The 23,018-nt window shown below is 42.1% G+C and overlaps 1 protein-coding gene across 1 annotated transcript; it reads left to right on the top strand.

Moving 5' to 3' along the window:
• Nucleotides 1–2,780: 2,780 nt before the first annotated feature.
• On the top strand, nt 2,781–11,199 carry LOC124038550 (aquaporin-8-like). Its single transcript, XM_046354566.1, has 5 exons — nt 2,781–3,155; nt 3,696–3,822; nt 9,881–10,095; nt 10,386–10,520; nt 10,743–11,199. The coding sequence occupies exons 1-5, from the start codon at nt 2,878–2,880 to the stop codon at nt 10,783–10,785; spliced, it is 798 nt and encodes a 265-aa protein (XP_046210522.1). The 5' UTR covers nt 2,781–2,877; the 3' UTR covers nt 10,786–11,199.
• Nucleotides 11,200–23,018: the final 11,819 nt, after the last annotated feature.

Raw genomic sequence — 23,018 nt, 5'->3', positions numbered from 1 at the left:
ATTTACAGTAGCAATAGATACATTTGCATGTAACTTGGATTCTTGTCTGAAAGAAATTAACAGGGCATTTTCACTCAGCAGAGCAATTTCAAGTCCTCGCAAGTGATACCACAGTACCAATGAAATGACAATGCACGTCTATGGCAGTTGAATAAAGGTGTTTAATATTTGTGTATGAAAACCTAACCACCATCATGTGGTCTACAAATTGTACATTTGATACCATGAAAGTCCAATGTCATTTCGACATGGATGACACATTATAGTTACAGGGCACAGAAAGGAAATGTTTGAGTTTCGCCTGTCGCCCTCTGTGAACTGTGTCCTGATGGTCAGACCTGTGTTTTTACAGAGAAACATTAACCCAATATGACCTTGTGTACACTGAGATAGAGATAGCAGCACTAGAGCACTGAATACATGGTAAGTCTAGAGAGATGTTTATAACACTGAATTATAGTGCCTAGTAAAAATACATACCACTTGCACAGTCTTTGCATTACTTTGCTTATTTTAGCTGTTCTTGCCATAATATGGACTTGGTCTTTTACCAAGTAAGGCTATCTTCTGTATACCACCCCTACCTTGTCACAACTGATTGGCTCAAACTCATTAAGAAGGAAATAAATTCCACAAATGAACTTTTACTAAGGCACACCTGATAATAGAATTCCAGGTGACTTCATGAAGCTGATTGAGAGAGTGCAAAGCTGTCATCAAGGCTACTTTGAATTATGTAAAATAGATTTTGATTTCTTTAACACTTTTTTGGTTTCTACATGATTCCATGTGTTATTTCATAGTTGTGATGTCTTCACTATTATTCTACAATGTAGAAAATAGTAAAAATAAAGAAAAACCATTGAATTGCTAGGTGTGTCCAAACTTTTGACAGGTACTGTATATTAATAAAAAAAAATATTTACAAGATTTCTAAAAAGTAGTGCACTGGGCCTTTACTAGTCCTGTATTAGCGGACCAATATAGCCATCTGTAGCGCAGACAAACATTTTATGTCTAGGGGTCTTATGCTTAGTTAACTGCACATCAGGTGCAGGAAATTAGGTGATCATCAGTCAGTGTCGCAGACGTTTTGAGTCATTAATTTGGGCATGCCTGTTTGTAGTTTTATTTTTTGTATATTTATTTTAGTCACCATCTGAACAAATAATAATCCGCTTGGCTGGCCGACCAAGAGGTCAAGAAGGAGCTGTGCCTGGACCCTGGTAAATTGGCCGTTTCCTTGGCACATGTACATTCAACACAGTCCTCATATGCTGATATTTCACATTGATGCACTCCTTAAATCAGGTTACCGACCAGTTAACTAAACACAAGACCCCTAGACATTAAAGTGCATCAACATTAGGGGGATAAGTTTCGTAACATGTATAAACATCTGTGTTCCTCAAGGTTCTGTTTTAGGACCACTATTTTTTTCACTATACAGTGTATATTCTAACTCTTGGTGATGTCATTCGGAAACACAATGTCTACTTTCAATGCTATGTGGATGACACACATCTGTACATTTCGATGAAACATGGTGAAGGCCCAAAATTGCCAACCCTGGAAGCCTGTGTTTCAGACATTAGGAAGTGGATGGTGGCAAATGTTTACGTTTAAACCCGGACAAAACATAGTTGCTAGTTCTACGTACCAAGAAACAAAGGGATCTGCTTTTTGATCTGGCAATTGATCTTGATGGTTGTACAGTCGTCTTAAAGTGCGTTCTGTGTGGTGCATATGTTGGATTTATCGAACAAATGAGTCAAACTGTATGTGTCAAACTATGCGTAGATGGCCTGACGGAAATGGCAGCAGAAGGTGAATGTTGAACTTTTGTTGCACACATATCCAGATGATGCAGCGTACTCTTTTGCACAATGACGCTATTGGTGAAATCCTTTATCCTGAAAATAATTTATACCAGCCCTCTGGTTTTCCTATTTCCGATTAAACTTTTCCCATCACTGATAGCAAATCTATAATCCGGAATGGCCTTACCAGTAGGCTCGAGCAGTATACCGTATACAGGGGTATTTGGAAACGGTTTTCAATAAATATTAATATTTGTAGATACTTTTTAAGTAAATACCTGCAGTCAACTTGTGCAATACCTTAGGAGATAAAGCAGATTGTGTTCTTCATTTCACCTGTCACATTGTCACAGATGGATTGCCTGACCTTGCAATTAGTTTATTTTCATTTGCGCTCGTTAGCATATTTAGCTAGCAGCCTCTATGGCAATTCGCAATTACTTGTGCTAATTTTGTTATTATACTGGTAATAGACACCCAATGGGCTTTTTGCGTTTTTAGCGCCCCCCTTGTGTACTAAAATGATAATACCATTAATCCCGGGATGAGTTAAGACGGTATGACGATATGAAAATATGGATACCATCCAACCCTACTTACCAGTTAGTACGGGCTATACAATGTGTGAAAATAAAGATTTATTTCCAACTTTTCCTGAGTTCACACCATATCTCCCTAAAAGTGCCCTGACATCTGGGATCACAAGGCAATCTGGTGTGGCAACTACTATGGAGTATGGGGACAAGGGAGCTCCAAAAAAATGTATTTCATACATTGTATAGCACGGAGGACTGGTAAGGCATTCCATCATCAGTCTGTCATGCACTACAATAGCCACTTCCGCTACAGCTAAATACTATGGACATATGGGAATGTGTGTCAAAACATGCTATCATAGCAAAGGGAGGTGGCGTTGTGGCGATACTCCCATGCATTTCCCGAGACCACCCTGATGTGACGGTCCTGTCTGCACTCTTATCAGTGCATGTGTCACACTCTGGCTGACCAGTTGACAGAGCAGGTGTAAGTGACACACTGAGCAGCAGTAGTCAGCAATATGTCTGTGATAGAGTCAAAGACGGAGCTCTTCACCGTGGCTGGGACTGACACTGGGGACTCAGGGCCAGGTTCAGGGGTAGTCAACTCCAGGAATATAGTCACCACCTTTGAGAGATTTATCCAGCCGTGCTTGGCTGAGGTGTTAGGGTGCACTCTCTTCATCTTCGTGGGATGCGGCTCTGTTATTGAGAATGCCGGCGTTCCAGGGAGCATCCAGCCCGCTCTGGCTCATGGGCTGGCACTGGCGATTGTTATCGCTGTACTGGGAGAGATCAGGTAAGGACATGTTGGCACCTGGTAACATCTCACTCTGAGGTCAGAATGTTTTTGTCATGTTCTCATAACTTGAGATTTACTATAACTGGAGTCTGACCAATATATCGGTATTATCGGCTGATAACTCAACCAATAACGGATATTCAATAAATAGGATGAAAAGGGAATCTCATGCTGATCTGAACGCTTGTGGCCATTCTTATGATGTGTCATTATTGTTACAATGTATGAAATCAACATTTGAAGCATATTTATTGGACAATTACTCTTTTGGATGCCAATTTATGATAATTCAGTGCGGAAAATTACACTTTTTAATTCCCCGCTGTAAAACAGTATATCGGCACATATATCGCATATTTATGTAAGTTTAGTAAGTTTTCTCCCCCCCAAAAAAATCAGAATCAGTATCGGACCACAAAAAACATATCGGTAGGGCTGTAGTTATAACAAGTATATTAATCTCTTTTATCAGTGTGATTTTCCTAATGCATGAGTATCAGTAGCAAGTACTAAACATGTTATTCTGTCTGAATGCAGTGGTGGCCACTTCAACCCAGCTGTGTCTGTGAGTGTGTGCGTCAGTGGAGGACTGGACGTCATCCTACTGGGGCCATATATACTCTCACAGATAGTGGGGGGGATGACTGGGGCTGGATTGGCAAAGGTAAGGGGGCTTTTCACATCAAGTTTGTTTAGAGAGGGGGATTTTTTTTACTCTGGAGTGATTACCCCCTAAATTCGTTTTTTTTTGGACAGGAGTAAATATGAACCGCAGTGCACACCAAACAACCGCTGTGGTTCGCTCAAAAGTACAGTCTGTCTGATTCCATTTGTATGTGGTGTGCTTCACTGCAGGTGAGAATGCAGTAAGGGCCAAACAGATAAAAATAACCAGAGGCCCGCAGTGTTGTTTGTTTGACGCAATGTCAAAACTTGATAGGTCTGAAATATTTTGTGAGTAGCAGTGCATTTATGAGCACATCCTGTGGAGCTGCAGGGGAGACTGGGACTGGTTGTCACACTTCTTACTGTGTATATTTCTCAACAACGGTATATCTATATCATAAGAACCTATTTTAAACAAGAAAGCAGGGTCTTGGGTAGCTGACTAAACTCCACTCCATGATGAAGGAAGTTTATGATGAACTCCACCAATGGAATGGAGCAGAGACCAGGCTTTGTGGAATTCAGCTCCTACTACATCGTTTCGCCCAAGGTCAATACTTTTTAAAATGTACTTATGAAATGTTTACCTTATACCTGTTTGTCCTCTGTAGTTGCGTTACTTTGTTTGCTGAAATGAATACTTTTTCTAAAAACAAGAATCAAATACAACCACAGACTGTTTGCTCATTGCTGTTGCTCTACAATGGCAACTCAGCGTAAATGAGCATGTGCCAATTGAATCTCAACAAGTCGGTGGTATTTCCTTAAATTTTTTGGAAAAAGTATGGATTTCAGAAAAAACAAAGAAAGGTGGAGTTAATCAGAAACTTCCTTCACCATGGAGTGGAGATTAGTCAGATAGGTCTTGGGGAAGAAATGGGCCTCCTCCTATTGGAGTTATTATTCATTAAACACACTGTCCGTTGGAAATGAAGACATTTAGCCTACATTCTTAGAAATAGTCATATTGATTTTGATAGAACAATATTCATAACACAATTCAACAGCTTAAACCTTGTAGGTAGAATTTGTTATATAATCACTCCCAATTTAGCATAAAGGCTACTTTCACTTTGGACAGGGGGGTCATGTCCCCCCTACATTCTGAAATTACACTTTTGTGCCCCCCCCTATCATTGCAATGTGATACCAAATAATGCAATTCTTTAGGACCTTTGCGGATGCCTCAGAGTGGTCGGGTAGGCTTTTTGGAGATTTCAGTCAGTTGGATTTAGGATCATGCAGACACCACAAAGCGTGCAGACAGGATCTGTAAAAGGCAAAGCTTCTGGAAGGCTGGTTGGAGAGTTGAACAGAGGCAGCTGCTGTCAGTGTGTTGAGCTTTTTCTCAGAGTTGTTAAAGCAAGCAGAGCAAAACTGTCTACTCTTTATTTGACTGATGTAACTGCTGTTTAACCTTGTGGGAAAAAAAGTTAACTAGTGGTTGTTTCCAGTGCTGAGATATTAACTAGTGTAACTGACATGTAACGTTAGATAATGTTTCATCCCCTCTCGACTGAGGTGAATCAATCAGCTAGCTAGTAGCTAACTAACCACAACCAGGTCAGCTCTAGACTCTAGTTATCTGGCAGATAGCGATATGAGGTGGTTACTATTATTATCTAACAGCTGTTGTGTGTCTGGAAATGTTTTGTAGCCTTAGATTTGTCCTGTTTCAACAGAAGTAAATTAACTTGGCTAGCTTTCGCCAGTTGATGTATCGTTAGAGAGAGAGCTGGCCAAATGTTGGCTAACATTAGCTATTATTTTTGCCTCAATCAGACTAGACCTGAATCAAATGATGAAACTAGCAGCCAAACGATTGAAGACCGATATTCTGATGTTTTTTCAGTGCAATGTGAGTTTTTATTAGTCAGTATAGCAATGTAATTAGTTATTGATCTGTCAGTTTCCCTAGCTAATCCCCTACTTTTCACATAAACACAGTAATAAACTGCCCTACATTTTTTAAAAACCTTTATTTAACTTGGCAAGTCAGTTAAGAACATTGACGGCCTAGGATCAATGGGTTAACTGCCTGTTCAGGGGCAGAACGACAGATTTGTACCTTGTCAGCTCGGGGATTTGAACTTGCAACCTTTCGGTTACTAGTCCAACACACTAACCACTAGGCTACCCTGCCGTGTACTAAATGGTGCACAGTCAGTACACAACACTATTCTCATATTGTCTTAGCAGGATCAGATGGTGACAGGTGTCCGAGCAGGTGTCAGACAGCCAGGTAAGACAAGTCTACAGAGCTCAGGTGAATTTTGCAGTATATTCAGTGAATGACCAAAGTTCCAACTTGAATTGATGAGTATACTTACAGTAGCTAAAGGACAGCAGTCTATCTTAGTGTCACGACTTCCGCTGAAGTCGGCCCCTCTCTGTCACGCCTTGGTCATTGTATCTTGTGTTTTGTTATATGTTTGGGTAGGCCAGGGTGTGACATGGGTTTATATGTTGTATTTCGTATTGGGGTTGTATTAATTGGGAGTGTGTATATTAGGGGTGTGCCTAGTTAGGCTTGGCTGCCTGAGGCGATTCCTAATTGGAGTCAGCTGATTCTCGTTGTCTCGGATTGGGAACCGTATTTAGGCAGCCTGAGTGCGCGTTGTATTTCGTGGGTGATTGTACCTGTCTTTGTGTTAGTCACCAGATAGGCTGTAATTAGTTTCACTCGTTTGTTGTTTTCGTATTTTCAGTTATTTCATGTACCGCTATTTTCTTCATTAAAAGTCATGAGTAACCTACACGCTGCATTTCGGTCTGACTCTCTTCAAACAGCAGAAGAACTTCATTACACTCTCCTTGTTTGGGTGGTGTTCGGCGGTCGACGTCACCAACCTAGCTATCATTGATCCATTTTTCATTTTCCGTTGGTTTTGTCTTGTCTTCCTACACACCTGGTTCCAATACCATTCATTACATGTTGTGTATTTAACTCTCTGTTTTCCCTCACGTCCTTGTCAGAGATTGTTTGTTGTATGTAGGTGTGTTATTTGTTCTGGTGTGCGATGGGTTTTGCACCCTATTATGTTATTTTTGTATACTTTGGTTTTCTGAGGTTTTTTGATGTTTATTAAACAGCTCAGTTTTTACCAAGTTCATTCTCCTGCGCCTGACTTCCCTGCCACCAGCACGCACCACATTACAGAATCTCTGACCACACTATGAAGTCAGCAGGAAAGTATACCCCGGCCATTGAGATGGAGGAGCGCTTCCAGGAGCATGCAGCAATGCTTTGCCAACTTAGCACCGCCATGGATCGCGTTGTCAAAACTATGGACTGCTGGGAGAGACAGGGAGTTTTTCCAGCATCTCCACCAGCCCAACCGGGGTCTTCCTTGAGCGCTCCTTTCCAGCCTGAACCAAGTTGAATCCGTCTCTCCTTACCCCAGGAGTACGACGGGAGGGCAGTTGAACCTTTGCAGTTGAACCTTTATCTGGCCATCGTCCACCTGGCTCAGATCGGGGTCTGGTAGGTCCATCCTCCCGCACCCCCTCTCCGATACCTCTGGAGCTGGGAGGGGCAGTGCGCAGGGAGACCGGAGGGGGTTCCCACTCGTGCACCTTCTGTGGCTGCAGAGGTCACACTGCCGGTCAGTGCCATGTTGGTTCCTCTGAGAATCGAGGATTCTGGGAATCCCAAGAGTCATGTGTATCCCCTCTCACAGGCAGAGATGGAGGCTATGGAAACATATGTCTCCAAATCCCTGCGTCGGGGGTACATTCGCTCCTCCACTTCACCCGCCTCCTCAAGTTTATTTTTTGTGAAGAAGAAGGATGGGGGTCTGCGTGTATTGACTATCAGGGTCTGAATCAGATCACGGTGAGGTATAGTTACCCGCTACCGCTCATAGCTACAGCGATAGAGTCAATGCGGGGTGGCAGGGTAGCCTAGTGGTTAGAGCTGACAAGGTACAAATCTGTCGTTCTCCCCCTGAACAGGCAGTTAACCCACTGTTCCTAGGCCGTCATTGAAAATAAGAATCTGTTCTTAACTGACTTGCCTGGTTAAATAAAGGTAAATTAAAAATGCACAGGGCGCACTTCTTCAGCAAACTAGATCTCAGGAGCGCGTATCCGAGAGGGAGACGAGTGGAATACGGCTTTCAGTACCAGCTCTGGGCACTATGAGTATCTCGTCATGCCGTACGGGTTGATGAATGTGACATCAGTCTTCCAAGCCTTTGTAGACGAGATTTTCAGGGACCTGCACGGGCAGGGTGTAGTAGTGTATATTGATGACATCTTGATGTACTCCGCTACACGCGCTGAGCATGTGTCCGTCAAGGCTGAGAAATGGCGTCAGGCAGCCAGGGAAGACCAATGATGGAGCTGTGGTGAATTTTTGCAGATGCAACACTTTATTCTCTCTGTGCAGAAAACGTGGACAAGCCAGATACTTCAAAGATTGAAACTATTTTAAGGGAGTCTGACAAACATTCAAAACTTGATTTCCAAACTGTATGACACAAAACATGTCAAACAAAAATGTGAGAAAGACCTGATGTAATTGATGATGAATGGATACAGATATGTTTGAATGCCATGTCATGTTCATATAATCTCAGACATTAATTACTGCAGTTTAACACCATCCATAGAACATACTATATTCCAGTGAAACTGAATTACATGCACTCAGAAATGTCATTCCTCTGCTGCACGGGTAAAACACAAAAGGGGACATGTTTCAATATGTTATGGTCTTCTGAAGGCTGGCTGAATCCTGGCAAAGTATGTTATTTTATCTCAGCATGTCTACAATTTCTCCCTTCTCCCTGTTTATGTTTGCTTGGAAATGTTGATACTTGAGACTGTTATCAGAAGAAACTGTGTAATCAAGCATTTATAGCAGCTAAGAAATGCAACCATTTGGGGCTCCTCCCAGCTAAGAAATGCAACCAAGAAATTCAACCAACCCATGATGAGAGAACCAGCCCCAGTCTCCCATATTCAACCAACCCATGACGAGAGAACCATTCCCAGTCTCCCGTATTCAACCAACCCATGATGAGAACCAGCCCCTGTCTACCGTATTCAACCAACCCATGATGAGAGAACCAGCCCCAGTCTCCCCACTTCAACAAACCCATGATGAGAACCAGACCATCATCCTATTTCAACCAACCCATGTTGAGAGAACCAGCTCCAAGTCTCCCTACTTCAACCAACCCATGATGAGAGAACCAGCCCCAGTCTCCCATATTCAACCAACCCATGATGAGAGAACCAGCCCCAGTCTCCCGTATTCAACCAACCCATGATGAGAGAACCAGCCCCAGTCTCCCGTATTCAACCAACCCATGATGAGAGAACCGCCCCCAGTCTCCCCTTTTAACAGCACCTTGCAGTTATTACAGAGTGACTATTGTGTTATTTCCTACCGCATGTTGCAAAGCAAGTGCAATATGACGATAGGTACACACAAGTGTTGCTCCATATGATCATAGATGTATTTAACATGAGAATGTTCGTTCATTAAACAAATCACTTGCATCACACATAGTTTTGCGTGGTCTACGCATTTGAGTTAATTTGACGTTTGGCAACTAGACCAAGTAACAAACTATCAAACTGATTTGAATGATAGCAAACAAATTTATGTGAGAACCAGTCTCCATATGCTGTTTTCATGGTATCAAAATGTCAATAGCTTGGATATTAGAATAGGTCTAAAAAAAATCACAATAATTTGGATCCAAACAAAGAACATTAATAACTGGCAATATAATCCCAATGTAATCCCAATATAATCCCAATAAAACCCCAATAAAACTCCAATATAATCTCAATAAAACTCCAGTCGAATCCCAATAGATTCCCAATTTAATCCCAATAAAATACCAATAAAACCCCAATATAATCCCAATAAAACCCAAATTTAATCCCAATAAAACCCCAATATAATCTCAATTAACCCCCAGTCTAATCCCAATAGAATCTCAATCTAATCCCAATCTAATCCCAATAAAACCACAATCTAATCCTAATAAAAAAACAATAAAAACCCAATCTAATCGTACAGATGTTGTGATATTCCACAGGCAGTTTACTCCATCATCAGCTATGACAGTGCAGCAGGGGGAGCATTCAACGTGGTTAAAACCAGTGGCAACATCGGCAGTGCCGCTGTAGCAGAGATGGTCATGACCCTCTTCCTGTCCCTTGTGGTCTGTATGGGGGCCGTCAATGGCAGGACCCGTACCCCACTGGCCCCACTTTACATTGGGCTCACTGTGACTGCTAATATACTGGCTGGGTAAGGGCTGAGCAAATCTATGGAGACCTGTCATGGTAGACGGTGTATTGAAATGACAAGGGTTCACGGCAGAACAGGTTCAAAACAATTCCTGCTTTGCCATTATCGAAAATAATAAGAAATGACACAGCAGAAATAAAGAGAACATTGGCATTGACATCACTGCCTGCCTGATGACATCACTGCCTGTCTGATAACCATTCATTCTACTAACTACGTGTATTGATCTGATGTAATGCATTGTTCGATCAATATAGAAACCAGATGTGTTTGTCCCATTGGTCTTTTAGCGGGTCAGTGTCTGGAGGGTGTATGAACCCAGCGCGGGCGTTTGGCCCTGCAGTGATGGCTAACTACTGGGAGTACCACTGGATCTACTGGGTGGGACCGGTTGCAGGGGCCCTTATCACTGGCAGCTTGGTCAGGTAGGATACAGCACACCTAGCCTTCATTACTCACCTATTTATAGATAGTATTACCCTGCTACCATAGATTGTGACCTTAGAGGCAATAAAATGGCATAGTATTTCCATACTGTTTCAGCCTGTCATACATCATACTCTATACAGTCAGTAGGAGAGTATTGCGTCATCGCATTGTAATTCATGTATTGTTTACTATCATTGAATTCCTATTTTTGTACACAGGTTGTTGTTTGGAGACCAGAAGACACGTCTTGTTCTGAAGTAAAAGTGTTATCTTGGAGACACAGGGCATTGTCTTCCAAAATATTTTATTTTCCTTTATAGCTTGCAGAACTTTTGTATTTCACATCTTGTCGTACACGTCATATTGTTTTGAACTGTACTGTATAACAAAAACAATTTGCATAAGTACAGTACATTCAAACCTATGGTCACGTCTGGCCATTCAACCTATCAATCATTGTTTATGTTTGGTTCAAAGGTCTTTAATGGAAAACATGAATCGTTTTTACTATTTTATTACACTATAGGTGGTGTAATAACTTTTTGAACTCAACAGACACATTGAACTCACTGACTGATTAAATCAATTCTAAATCATACTTCAACTGGCATGCATAAATTATTTTGTATTTTTTTATTTCACCTTTATTTAACCAGGTAGGCTAGTTGAGAAAAAGTTCTCATTTACAACTGCGGCCTGGTCAAGATAAAGCAAAGCAGTGCGACACAAACAACAACACATGGAATAAACAAGCGTACAGTCAATAACATATAATAGAAAAATAATAAAGTCTATATACAGTGTGTGCAAATGTCGTGAGGAGGTAAGGCAATCAATAGGCCACAGTAGCAAAGTTATTACAATTTAGCAGATTAACACGGGAGTGATAGATGAGCAGATGATTATGTGCAAGTAGTGATACTGGTGTGCAAAAGAGCATAAATTGACAAGATTTATTGACAAAATAACTATTTTTTTTATTTTTTATGTTTTCACATTTGCCATGCATCCCTGACATTAACATTGTCTCAAACATAAAATACACAGGACCAGTCAAAAGTTTGGAAACATCTATTCATTCAAGGGTTTTTCTTTATTTTGACTATTTTATACATTGTAGAAGAACAGTGAAGACATAAACTATGAAATAACACATATGGAATCATGTAGTAACCAAAAAAGTGTTAAATAAATACAAATTATTCAAAGTAGCCACCCTTTGCCTTGATGACAGGTTTGCACACTCTTGGAATTCTCTCAACCAGCTTCATGAGGTAGTCACCTGAAATGCTTTTCCAACAGTCTTGAAGGAGTTCCTACATATGCTGAGCACTTGTTGGTTGCTTTTCCTTCACTCTGTTGTCCAACTCATCCCAAACTATCTCAATTGGGTTGAGGTTGGGTGATTGTGGAGGCCAGGTCATCTGATGCAGCATTCCGTCACTCTTCTTTCTGGTCAAATAGCCCTTACACAGCCTGGAGGTGTGTTTTGAGTCATTGTCCTGTTGATAAACAAATTATGGTCCCCACTAAGCGCAAACCAGATGGGATGGCGTATCACTGCAGAATGCGGTGATAGCCATGCTGGTTAAGTGTGTCTTGAATTCTAAATAAATCACTGACAGTGTCATCAGCAAAGCCACCCCAACACCATCACACCCCCTCCTCCATGCTTCATGGTGGGAACCACACATGTAGAGATCATCCGTTTACCTAGTCTGCATCTCACAAAGACACTACGGTTGGAACCAAAAATCTCAGAGTAAAGAACAGGTTTATACTGGTCTAATGTCCATTGCTCATGTTTCTTGGCCCAAGCAAGTATCTTCCTCTTATTGGTGTCCTTTAGTAGTGGTTTCTTTGCAGCAATTCGACTACGAAGACCTGATTCAAGCAGTCTCCTCTGAACAGTTGATGTTGAGATGTGTTTGTTACTTGAACTCTGTGAAGCATTTATTTGGGCTGCAATCTGAGGTGCAGGTAATTGCCCATTTCTGAGGCTTGTAACTCTAATGAACTTATCCTCTGCAGCAGAGGTAACTCTGGGTCTTCCTTTCCTGTGGCGGTCCTCATGAGAGCCAGTTTCATCACATTGCTTGATGGTTCTTGACATTTTCCGGATTGACTGACCTTCATGTCTTAAAGTAACGATGGACTGTTTTTTCTCTTTGCTTATTTGAGCTGTTATTGACATAATATGGACTTGGTCTTTTACCAAATAGGGCTATCTTCTGTATACCAACCCTACCTTATCACAACTTAACTGATTGGCTCAAACGCGTTAAGAAGGAAAGGAATTCCATAACTGAACTTTTAACAAGGCACACCTGTTAATTGAAATGCATTCCTGGTGAATCCCTCATGAAGCTGGTTGAGAGAATGCCAAGAGTGTGCAAAGCTGTCATCAAGGCGAAGGGTGGCTACTTTGAAGAATCTCAAATATAAAATTTGTTTAACACTTTTTTGGTTACTACATGATTCCATGTGTGTTATTTCATAGTGTTGATGTCTTCACTAGTATTATACAATGTAGAAAATAGTTTTTAAAAATAGAAAAACCCTTGAATGAGTTGGTGTGTCCACATTTTGACTGGTACTGTACAGTGGGGCAAAAAAGTATTTAGTCAACCGTCAGCCACCAATTGTGCAAGTTCTCCCACTTAAAAAGATGAGAGAGGCCTGTAATTTTCATCATAGGTACACTTCAACTATGACAGACAAAATGAGAAAGTGGAGAGAGTTGAAAGTCCGTGTTGCCCAGCAACAGCCCCAAAACATCACTGCTCTAGAGGAGATCTGCATGGAGGAATGGACCAAAATACCAGCAACAGTGTGTGAAAACCTTGTGAAGGCTTACAGAAAACGTTTGACCTCTGTCATTGCCAACAATGCTACCTGAGCGAATGAATAGTGCCAACTGTAAAGTTTGGTGGATGAATAATGGTCTAAGGGTGTTTTCATGGTTTGGGCTAGGCCCCATAGTTCCAGTGAAGGGAAATGTTAACGCTACAGCATACAATGACATTCTTGACAATTCTGTACGTCCAACTTTGTGGCAACAGTTTGGGGAAGGCTCTTTCCTGTTTCAGCATGGCAATGCCAAAGTGCACAAAGCGAGGTCCATACAGAAATGGTTTGTCGAGAATGGTGTGGAAGAACTTCACAGAGCCCTGACGTCAACCCCATCGAATACCTTTGGGATGAATTGGAATGCCGACTGCGAGCCAGGCCTAATCGCCCAACATCTGTGCCCAACCTCACTGATGCTTTTGTGGCTTAATGGAAGCAAGTCCCCGCAGCAAATGCTTCAAGATCTAGTGGAAATTCTAGCAGCAAATGGGGAACCAACTCCACATTAATGCCTATGATTTTGTAATGAGATGTTCGATGATCAGGTGTCCAAATACTTTTCGTCATGTAGTGCATGTCAATATAGAAAACATTGTGAGTAGACAACCTTGACAATGTCCTCGCATTTAACTGTGAGATAGTGCTAAAATTCCCTTGATCAATACACTTCTAAACTCTGTTCGCCTTAGCTTTGCCAATTTAGCAATTGAAGTTTACTTCAGGCTAAGAGGTCCTTTGTTGAACCTGTATGAACAGCCTCTGTCAGAAAGACATCAAAGTGCTGACTAGAATATGGCTCAAATATCCAAGGTTTATTGTCAGTTGGGCAATAAGACAATATCACCAGTGATTATACATTTCAAGACACTATCATAAGTTGTTCACTTGTATCCCAGACACTCAGTCAGACTCTTGAGGTCCAGTCAGACCAGACAGACGCAATGGGAGTAGAGAACATGGAGCTGGATGAGGGAGACTCGACTCTGATGAGTGGCACCAAGTCTCCCAAGGATTCGGCCTCCCAACATGTTTGAGCGCATTATCCAGCCTTGCCTGTCAGAGGTGGTGGGCACCATGTTCTTCGTCTTCATCGTGTGTGTGTCAGTGATCGAGAACGTTGAGTCTGCAGGCATGGTACAGCCGGCGCTGGTCCATGGCCTGGCAGTTGCCGTCATGGTGGCATGCATGGATCAGATCACGTAGGACTCACCTGTACTGACCTGGCTTTTTCTTGCAACTTGAAGCTTTGGTTGCAGAAGCTAATGGTATGCTGTGCAGATAACCATTTTTTGTTCTCTCAAAATATAAATTGGAATATATTTTGGAATTGAAATTTTCTGAAAAAATGTATGTATGAAAAATAGTTTGTTATAGACAGAAATAATTTAATATAATTTAATTTGAATAACTAAATCAGTGTTCAGGCTTTTATTTTTGTTGGGTTCTGAGAGTATGAAATATACTTATTCATGTCACTGATGGAGTGCTGAGGTTTAAAGGGTCTACACCAGAAGTTATAGGAGGAAGGTATGTAGTGTGTGCAACTAAGCTTGGAATGTGTTAACTTTTTGTCTGAATGCAGCTGTATTGATCCTTTGGGCAGAATAAACTTTGTTCAGCTTTCATAAGGTCCGTTTAGTTTTTTACTCTGAAAATTGGAACCTAACATTTTCATGCAACTGAATGGGTCCCATTTGAACTCTCCCTTCACCATCTAATTGTGTGGCGGCATGCAACTGTTCATGGTCATGCCATACCTTATCAGCCAGTTAATAGGAGGGGTGCTGGGAGCTGCCATGTCAAAGGTCAGTTGGGTTATTAATGTTCACCTGCGGTAACCTCTAATGAACAGTTGCAGTGGTATAAAGGGAGATCAAATTATAATTCTATAACGGAAAGGACATTCTCTTCCACCAGCTGGTTCTCTTTGAGCCTCGATACAAGGTTAGGGAAAGGCATGCTTATTAAGTTAAGAAAATCAATCAATTAATCAATTCATTATATGTGTAGGCCTAGCACTTTTTCTGAATAGATTTGTCACTAATGTGAAGTAGTGTCCTGCTGTGCTTAGCACCTGCAACATGTAGGTCAGCAGTTGACAGTTGTATACTGTCCTTCAGATGATATCAAAGGAGAACTACACCAACGTCACTGGAGTGGCGTTTACCATCCTCCAATCAGAGGACCAGCTGGTGGGGGCAAATCTTTGGAGAGATTGTGTGCCTGGTTTCCATGGTAGTGTTGCTAGTGGCAGTTAACTCAAAGACCAAAAGTCCCATGGTGGCTTTCCTGGTAGGCTTTACGGTCATCATCAACATTCTAGCAGGGTGAGCTGAAAGAATATATGAATTTAATTTTACAATATTTAAGAATATAACATTACATTTTTAAATCTGCCCTATTAAATAGGGCTGGTTTCACAGACAAGGCTTAAGCCTAGTTCCAGACTAAAATGCCTGTTTGCGCTGTCTTAACTCAAAGCGACTTGCACAGTCTTATCTTAAAATAGTCGTAGATTTAGCCTGTTTTGGATTAAACAAAGCCGATTGCAAGAGGGAGGATTAGAGCTACTCCAGGACTAAATTGAAGCGGAAATGAATCCTTCAAAGAGGCAGGTTTTACTTCTGCTTAGTACTGTTTGTGAGGGGCGGCAGGGTAGCCTAGTGGTTAGAGTGGAATGTTGCAAGTTCAAAACTCCCGAGCTGGCAAGTCTGTCGTTCTGCCCCTGAACAGGCAGTTAACCCACTGTTCCTAGACCGTCATTGAAAATAAGAATTTGTTCTTAACTGACTTGCATAGTTGAAATAAAGGTAAAATAAAAAAATTCAAAGGGAGCATGGATGATTTGGAATATCTAAATGAAGACCAACATGCACTGAAAAACTGAGTTTAAATGTATTTGTCTAAGGTGTATGTAAGCTTCCAACTTCAACTGTATCTTTGCTTGAACCTAGACTTTCCTCTCTGTCTCAAAGAGGAAGGTCTTCACCCAAGTTCTGATCGCTTTGAGGTTTTTGGCATCTGGAATCTTTCATTGTGAAACTGGTGATTTGTGTGCTGCCAGTGAAGCAACTGTGTGTAGAATGGTAAAGACTCCTGAACTGAGGAGTCTTTACATCAAGTTTCCTGATGCTGCCAACTATAAAGTGCAATTCTATGAATATGGTCACTTCCCGGGAGTGATTGGCTGTATAGATGGATGTCATGTTCCCATCAACTCCTGATGCTGAAGAGTACAGGAAGTGACAGGAATCCTCCAATGGAAGATCAGGATCAAGCAGATGTGCCAATAGCTGAGAGAGGCAATGACCAATGAGGACTTGCACACAGAGTTGCTTTCACATTGCAGCACTTCAACTAGATGAGATGCATTTGAATATGGAATGTATTCATTATGGCTTATTTTTGCTTTGATAATGTTTGTTATGTACAAAATTAAAATAGTGACTAAACCAAGGCTGGTTTAAAATGTAGTTTGTGGTGATTAAAATGACAAAACCTTTTTCTTTTTTTTTTTACATATCATATTGTTCACCATGGCTGGTAATCACAACTGTCTCATTACTGTATCTTTTTTGGATCATACCTCTCTCTTCCAACTTCATATTCAATTCAACCTGTAGATTCCTCATTTTCCTTTCATGTTCTTCCTTCAGATATTTCATTTTATGCTCATGAAATTCTCTGGCTAACTTTTCATGCATGGTCATCTTTTTTGTTCTCTGCTGAAAGGTGGTGTCAGCGTCATCCAATTTGTAAGTCGCTCTGGATAAGAGCGTCTGCTAAATGACTTAAATGTAAATGTAAATGTAAATCTCTCCGGGATGTTATAGCAGATGTGGAGGGTACACACTCACTGTGCACTGGCTCTTCCAACCTGTTCACATTCCTTTCCTCTGGAAGAAGAACACTGTTAGAAGCACAAATAAACGCATATGGTCCTTAGAATAAAATTAAAATAAAGATTGACACAGACATTGGAATATATTTACCAAAGGAAGTAACCAATTTTATTTATTGCGTATATCTACCATTTTTGCTGAGTTCTTCATCTGAACTGTCCAAATGGTCATCGTCTGATATATACCATCCAGAGGTTGGTCATCGTCTGGTATACCATCCAGAGGTTGGTCATCGTCTGGTATATACCATCCAGAGGTTGGTCATCGTCTGATATATACCATCCAGAGGTTGGTCATCGTCTGGTATACCATCCAGAGGTTGGTCATCGTCTGGTATACCATCCAGAGGTTGCTGGTGCTCTATTATTACAGACAGCAAATCACTCAATTCATCAGTCTTGTCTTTTTTGGGTGGTCCACCAGCAGTAGTAAATCACTCTCTTCTGATCTCTGCATTCTCTCTTTTTAAAGCCAGTTTAATGTCATTCCACAGAGTATTTGAAGGCAGATATCATTCAATATGTGAGTAAGTGATGTAATACAATAAGTGATGTCACAAAAATATGAATTTGAGAAATGTGAAATTCTGATAATAAGGAAGATATCTCACCTGATGTTGTTGTACTCTTCTGTTGGTTACATTTTCATTTGCATTGAATTCACTGCAAATCGCAGCCCAACCATTCTTTCTTCTGCTCAATAGCAGCAGTATTATTTTTACCTCCAATAACTGGATGGATCCACAAAAGTCGTTTTAGTATCTTTTTCATACTCACTATAGTTTTTTTAACAAATTATTTTTTCCTCTGCCATTGTTTTGTCTCAAGATTCACACCAGTAACTGTGTTTTCTATTCCATTCCGGGTTTTTATGAGCACCATTAGACCAACAGCATGTGCTCATACTTAACCTAATCATGCTTAGCCTAGGTGTTCTCATTTAGGCTTACTTACCTTATTACTCCATGCCTCCATAGTCTCCAACTAACTAAGCCAAATTTAATGAAAGATACTTAAATGTCCTAGTTTAATTAAGGCCTACTCTTGGCTTAATCTAAGCCCTGTCTCTGTAACTGGCCCTAGCTAGACTATTACAATAACCACATGCTCAAAAATCACCAATAGTCCATTTCATTAACATTGCCAAGTTTGTATCATGTGCCTGAGAATGTCCCCTTTACCAAACAGCATCTCTGTGTAGACTGTAATCCTAGATATGAGTGTGTGCAGCAGTTAACCAGTCTGTGCTGGTGCAGAAGGGATGTGTCTGGGACCTGTCTGAAGCCAGCCAGGGCTCTGGTGCCAGCAGTGATGGCCAACTACTGGACCTACCATTGGGTTTACTGGGCTGGTCCTATCGCAGGAGGTCTACTGGCGTGTTTTTTTTTTCTTTATTCAAATTCCATTTTGAAGGTAACAAGTTCAAATATATTACAAACATCTGTAGATCCTTCAACAGTGTGGTTGATATACTGTATACTGAAGACCGAATTTAGCAAGTTGACTGTGTAAAGGTGTAGAGACGTAAATGAGGAGACGTAAAAGGTACAAATGGAGCAGCTAATAGCACCAAAGGCTAAAAGGCCAAGGCCAATAGCCTGGTGGCTAAAGAGCATTGCTAATAGGCAAACATCCAAAAAGGGCAATTATGCTGTCCCTTAAACACCATATGCAAATATATTGCCCCCCCCTCTATCTTCAGAGCTCGTGCTGTTAGGTGACCTAAACTGGGACACGCTTAACACCCCGGCCATCCTACAATCTATGTTTGATGCTCTCAATCTCACACAAATTATCAATCAACCCACCAGGTACAACCCCAAATCAGTTAACATGGGCACCCTCATAGATATCATCCTAACCAACCTGCCCTCCACATACAACTCTGCTGTCTTCAACCAGGATCTCAGCAATCACTGCCTCATTGCCTGCGTCCGTAATGGGTCTGAGGTCAAGCGACCACCCCCCGTCACTGTCAAACGCTCCCGAAAACACTTTAGTGGGCAGGCCTTTCTAATCAACCTGGCCTGGGTACCTTGGAATGATAATGACCTCATTCTGTCAGTAGAGGACAGAATGCCTGGTTATTCTTTAAAAGTGCTTTCCTAACCATCTTAAATATTACTCCAGTGCTAGCCTCTCTACACTGTTTTCCTGTCAAAGCAAGGGCTGATTTCAAGGTTTTACTGCTAACCTACAAAGCATTACATGGGCTTGCTCCTACCTACCTCTCTGATTTGGTCCTGCCGTACATACCTACACGTACGCTACGGTCACAAGACGCAGGCCTCCTAATTGTCCCTAGAATTTCTAAGCAAACAGCTGGAGGCAGGGCTTTCTCCTATAGAGCTCCATTTTTATGGAACGGTCTGCCTACCCATGTCAGAGACGCAAACTCGGTCTCAACCTTTAAGTCTTTACTGAAGACTCATCTCTTCAGTGGGTCATATGATTGAGTGTAGTCTGGCCCAGGAGTGGGAAGGTGAACGGAAAGGCTCTGGAGCAACGAACCGCCCTTGCTGTCTCTGCCTGGCCGGTTCCCCTCTTTTCACTGGGATTCTTTGCCTCTAACCCTGTTACGGGGCTGAGTCACTGGCTTGCTGGGGCTCTCTCGTGCCGTCCCTGGGGGGGTGCGTCACCTGGGTGGGTTGATTCACTGTTGTGGTCGGCCTGTCTGGGTCCCCCTTGGGTTGTACCGTGTCGGAGATCTTTGTGGGCTATACTCGGCCTTGTCTCAGGATGGTAAGTTGGTGGTTGAAGATTTCCCTCTAGTGGTGTGGGGGCTGTGCTTTGGCAAAGTGGGTGGGGTTATATCCTTCCTGTTTGGCCCTGTCCGGGGTGTCCTCGGATGGGGCCACAGTGTCTCCTGACCCCTCCTGTCTCAGCCTCCAGTATTTATGCTGCAGTAGTTTATGTGTCGGGGGCTAGGGTCAGTTTGTTTATCTGGAGTACTTCTCCTGTCCTATTCAGGTGTCCTGTGTGAATCTAAGTGTGCGTTCTCTAATTCTCTCCTTCTCTCTTTCTTTCTCTCTCTCTCTCGGAGGACCTGAGCCCTAGGACCATGCCCCAGGACTACCTGACATGATGACTCCTTGCTGTCCCCAGTCCACCTGGCCATGCTGCTGCTCCAGTTTCAACTGGCCTGGGCCCTAGGACCATGTCCCAGGACTACCTGACATGAGGACTCCTTGCTGTCCCCAGTCCACCTGGCCATGCTCCTGCTCCAGTTTCAACTGTTCTGCCTTACTATTATTCAACCATGCTGGTCATTTATGAACATTTGAACATCTTGGCCACGTTCTGTTATAATCTCCACCCGGCACAGCCAGAAGAGGACTGGCCACCCCACATATGCTCTCTCTAATTCTCTCTTTCTTTCTCTCTCTCGGAGGACCTGAGCCCTAGGACCGTGCCCCAGGACTACCTGACATGATGGCTCCTTGCTGTCCCCAGTCCACCTGACTGTGCTGCTGCTCCAGTTTCAACTGTTCTGCCTTATTATTATTTGACCATGCTGGTCATTTATGAACATTTGAACATCTTGGTCATGTTCTGTTACAATCTCTACCCGGCACAGCCAGAAGAGGACTGGCCACCCCACATAGCCCGGTTCCTCTCTAGGTTTCTTCCTAGGTTTTGGCCTTTCTAGGGAGTTTTTCCTAGCCACCGTGCTTTTACACCTGCATTGTTTGCTGTTTGGGGTTTTAGCCTGGGTTTCTGTACAGCACTTTGAGATATCAGCTGATGTACGAAGGGCTATATAAATAAATTTGATTTGATTTTGATTTGATTTAAATAAGCATGCCGCATTGAAAAGAATTTGAACCAGGAACAGATATAGCCCGTGGATCACTCCAGACCTGACTGCCCTTGACCAGCACAAAAACATCCTGTGGCGTACTGCATTAGCATCGAATAGCCCCCGCAATATGCAACTTTTCAGGGAAGTTAGGAACCAATATACAAAGGCAGTTAGGAAAGCAAAGGCTAGCTTTTTCAATCATAAATTTGCATCCTGCAGCACCAACTCCGAAAAGTTCTGGGACAATGTAAAGTCCATGGAGAATAAGAGCACCTCCTCCCAGCTTCCCACTGCACTGAGGCTAGGTAACACTGTCAACAACGATAAATCTGCGATAATTGAGAATTTCAATAAGCATTTTTCTACGGCTGGCCATGCTTTCCACCTGGCTACCCCTACCCCGGTCAACAGCCCTGCACCCCTCACTGCAACTTGCCCAAGCCTCCCCCATTTCTCCTTCACCCAAATCCAGAAAGCTGATGTTCTGGAAGAGCTGCAAAATCTGGACCCCTACAAATCAGCAGGGCTAGACAATCTGGACCCTCTCTTATCAGCCGAAATTGTTGCAACCCCTATTACTAGCTTGTTCAACCTCTCTTTCGTATCATCTGAGATCCCCAAAGATTGGAAAGCTGCCGCGGTCATCCCTCTTGAAGAGGGGAAGACACTCTAGTCACAAACTGCTACAGATCTATATCTATCCTACCCTGCCTTTCTAAGGTCTTCGAAAGCCAAGTTAACAAATAGATCACCCGACCATTTCGGATCCCACCGTACCTTCTCCGCTATGTAATCTGGTTTCCGAGCTGGTCATGGGTGCACCTCAGCCACGCTCAAGATCCTAAACGATATCATAACCACCATTGATAAAAGACAATACTGTGCAGCTGTATTCATCAACCCGGCTAAGGCTTTCGACTCTGTCAATCACCACATTCTTGTCGGCAGACTCAACAGCCTTGGTTTCTCTAATGACTGCCTCGCCTGATTCACCAACTACTTCTCAGACATATATAGTGTAGTTCCTGCATGATAGAATGCTTGCTTTGTTATCTAACTGATCTTGTGTCCTTTCTGTCATCCTATGAACCCATTCTCGCCACTATATTATTTGGTACTTTTAAAGTGTTTTACATGGTGCCAACGGTCCAGGGACAGCATGACCACCACCGTTCAAGAATTACCCACGTGAGCCAAATTACACAGTAAGCAAGAATCACCTGCCTTCAACCAAATTCGGAATAATTTGGATCAGGACATTTTTTTTTACCTCGATGTGAAATATCTAAATTATTATTATTACTGTATTGGACAGGCACGTAATACTGGCTACAAAAGTATAAATAACCCTTATATCCTTTCGTGTCACCGTGTTTTATTTCAATGTTTTATTCACCGCTGATTTAAATGTTGATTCTTGGCACTTTCAATTAATCAATGTCCTATCGATTTTAAAAAATGAACACGCAGGCATGTTTATCACCGCACGAATGACGAATGACGAAGTTTCCAGATATAAATGAGCTTAATTTGGAGTCAGTAATGGGGGGAGGGTCTTGTTGTAGGAGATTACACAGAAGCGTGTTTGTTGCAGATAACACGTCAGAGGGTGGGAAAACATGGTCCCGATGTTTTGATTGTAACTAAAAGTTTATTTCTCACGCTTTTAATTAGGCCTAAGACAATCTCAAACGAGGGCGTCAAATTAATCTGAAAGTACAGCTCATCAACTACCGCACAGGTGCACTCTCGGGAGGCAGGGTTGGAATGAAACTAATGCCATGCCAATGCCATACATTTTAGAGTAGTCAAAAGTTTAGTGTTTGGTCCCATATTCCCGAGCACACAATGTGACAACAAACGTGTTGGATACATTTGCAGTTTGTTTTGGTTGTGTTTTGGATTATGTGTTGCCAACACAATCTCACATTCAATTCGTAC

Source organism: Oncorhynchus gorbuscha, linkage group LG06, assembly GCF_021184085.1.
Source record: "Oncorhynchus gorbuscha isolate QuinsamMale2020 ecotype Even-year linkage group LG06, OgorEven_v1.0, whole genome shotgun sequence".
NCBI classification, from domain to species: Eukaryota; Metazoa; Chordata; class Actinopteri; order Salmoniformes; family Salmonidae; genus Oncorhynchus; species Oncorhynchus gorbuscha.
Note: the sequence above shows the minus strand (reverse complement) of the source record. Positions and strands in the feature narration are given on the sequence as shown.

Coding starts and splice junctions, on each gene's coding strand:
- LOC124038550 (XM_046354566.1), top strand. CDS start 2,878: ATGTCTGTGATAGAGTCAAAGACGGAGCTCTTCACCGTGGCTGGGACT. Junction 3,156..3,695: donor GCTGTACTGGGAGAGATCAG/GTAAGGACATGT, acceptor GTCTGAATGCAG/TGGTGGCCACTTCAACCCAG. Junction 10,096..10,385: donor ACTGCTAATATACTGGCTGG/GTAAGGGCTGAG, acceptor TTGGTCTTTTAG/CGGGTCAGTGTCTGGAGGGT.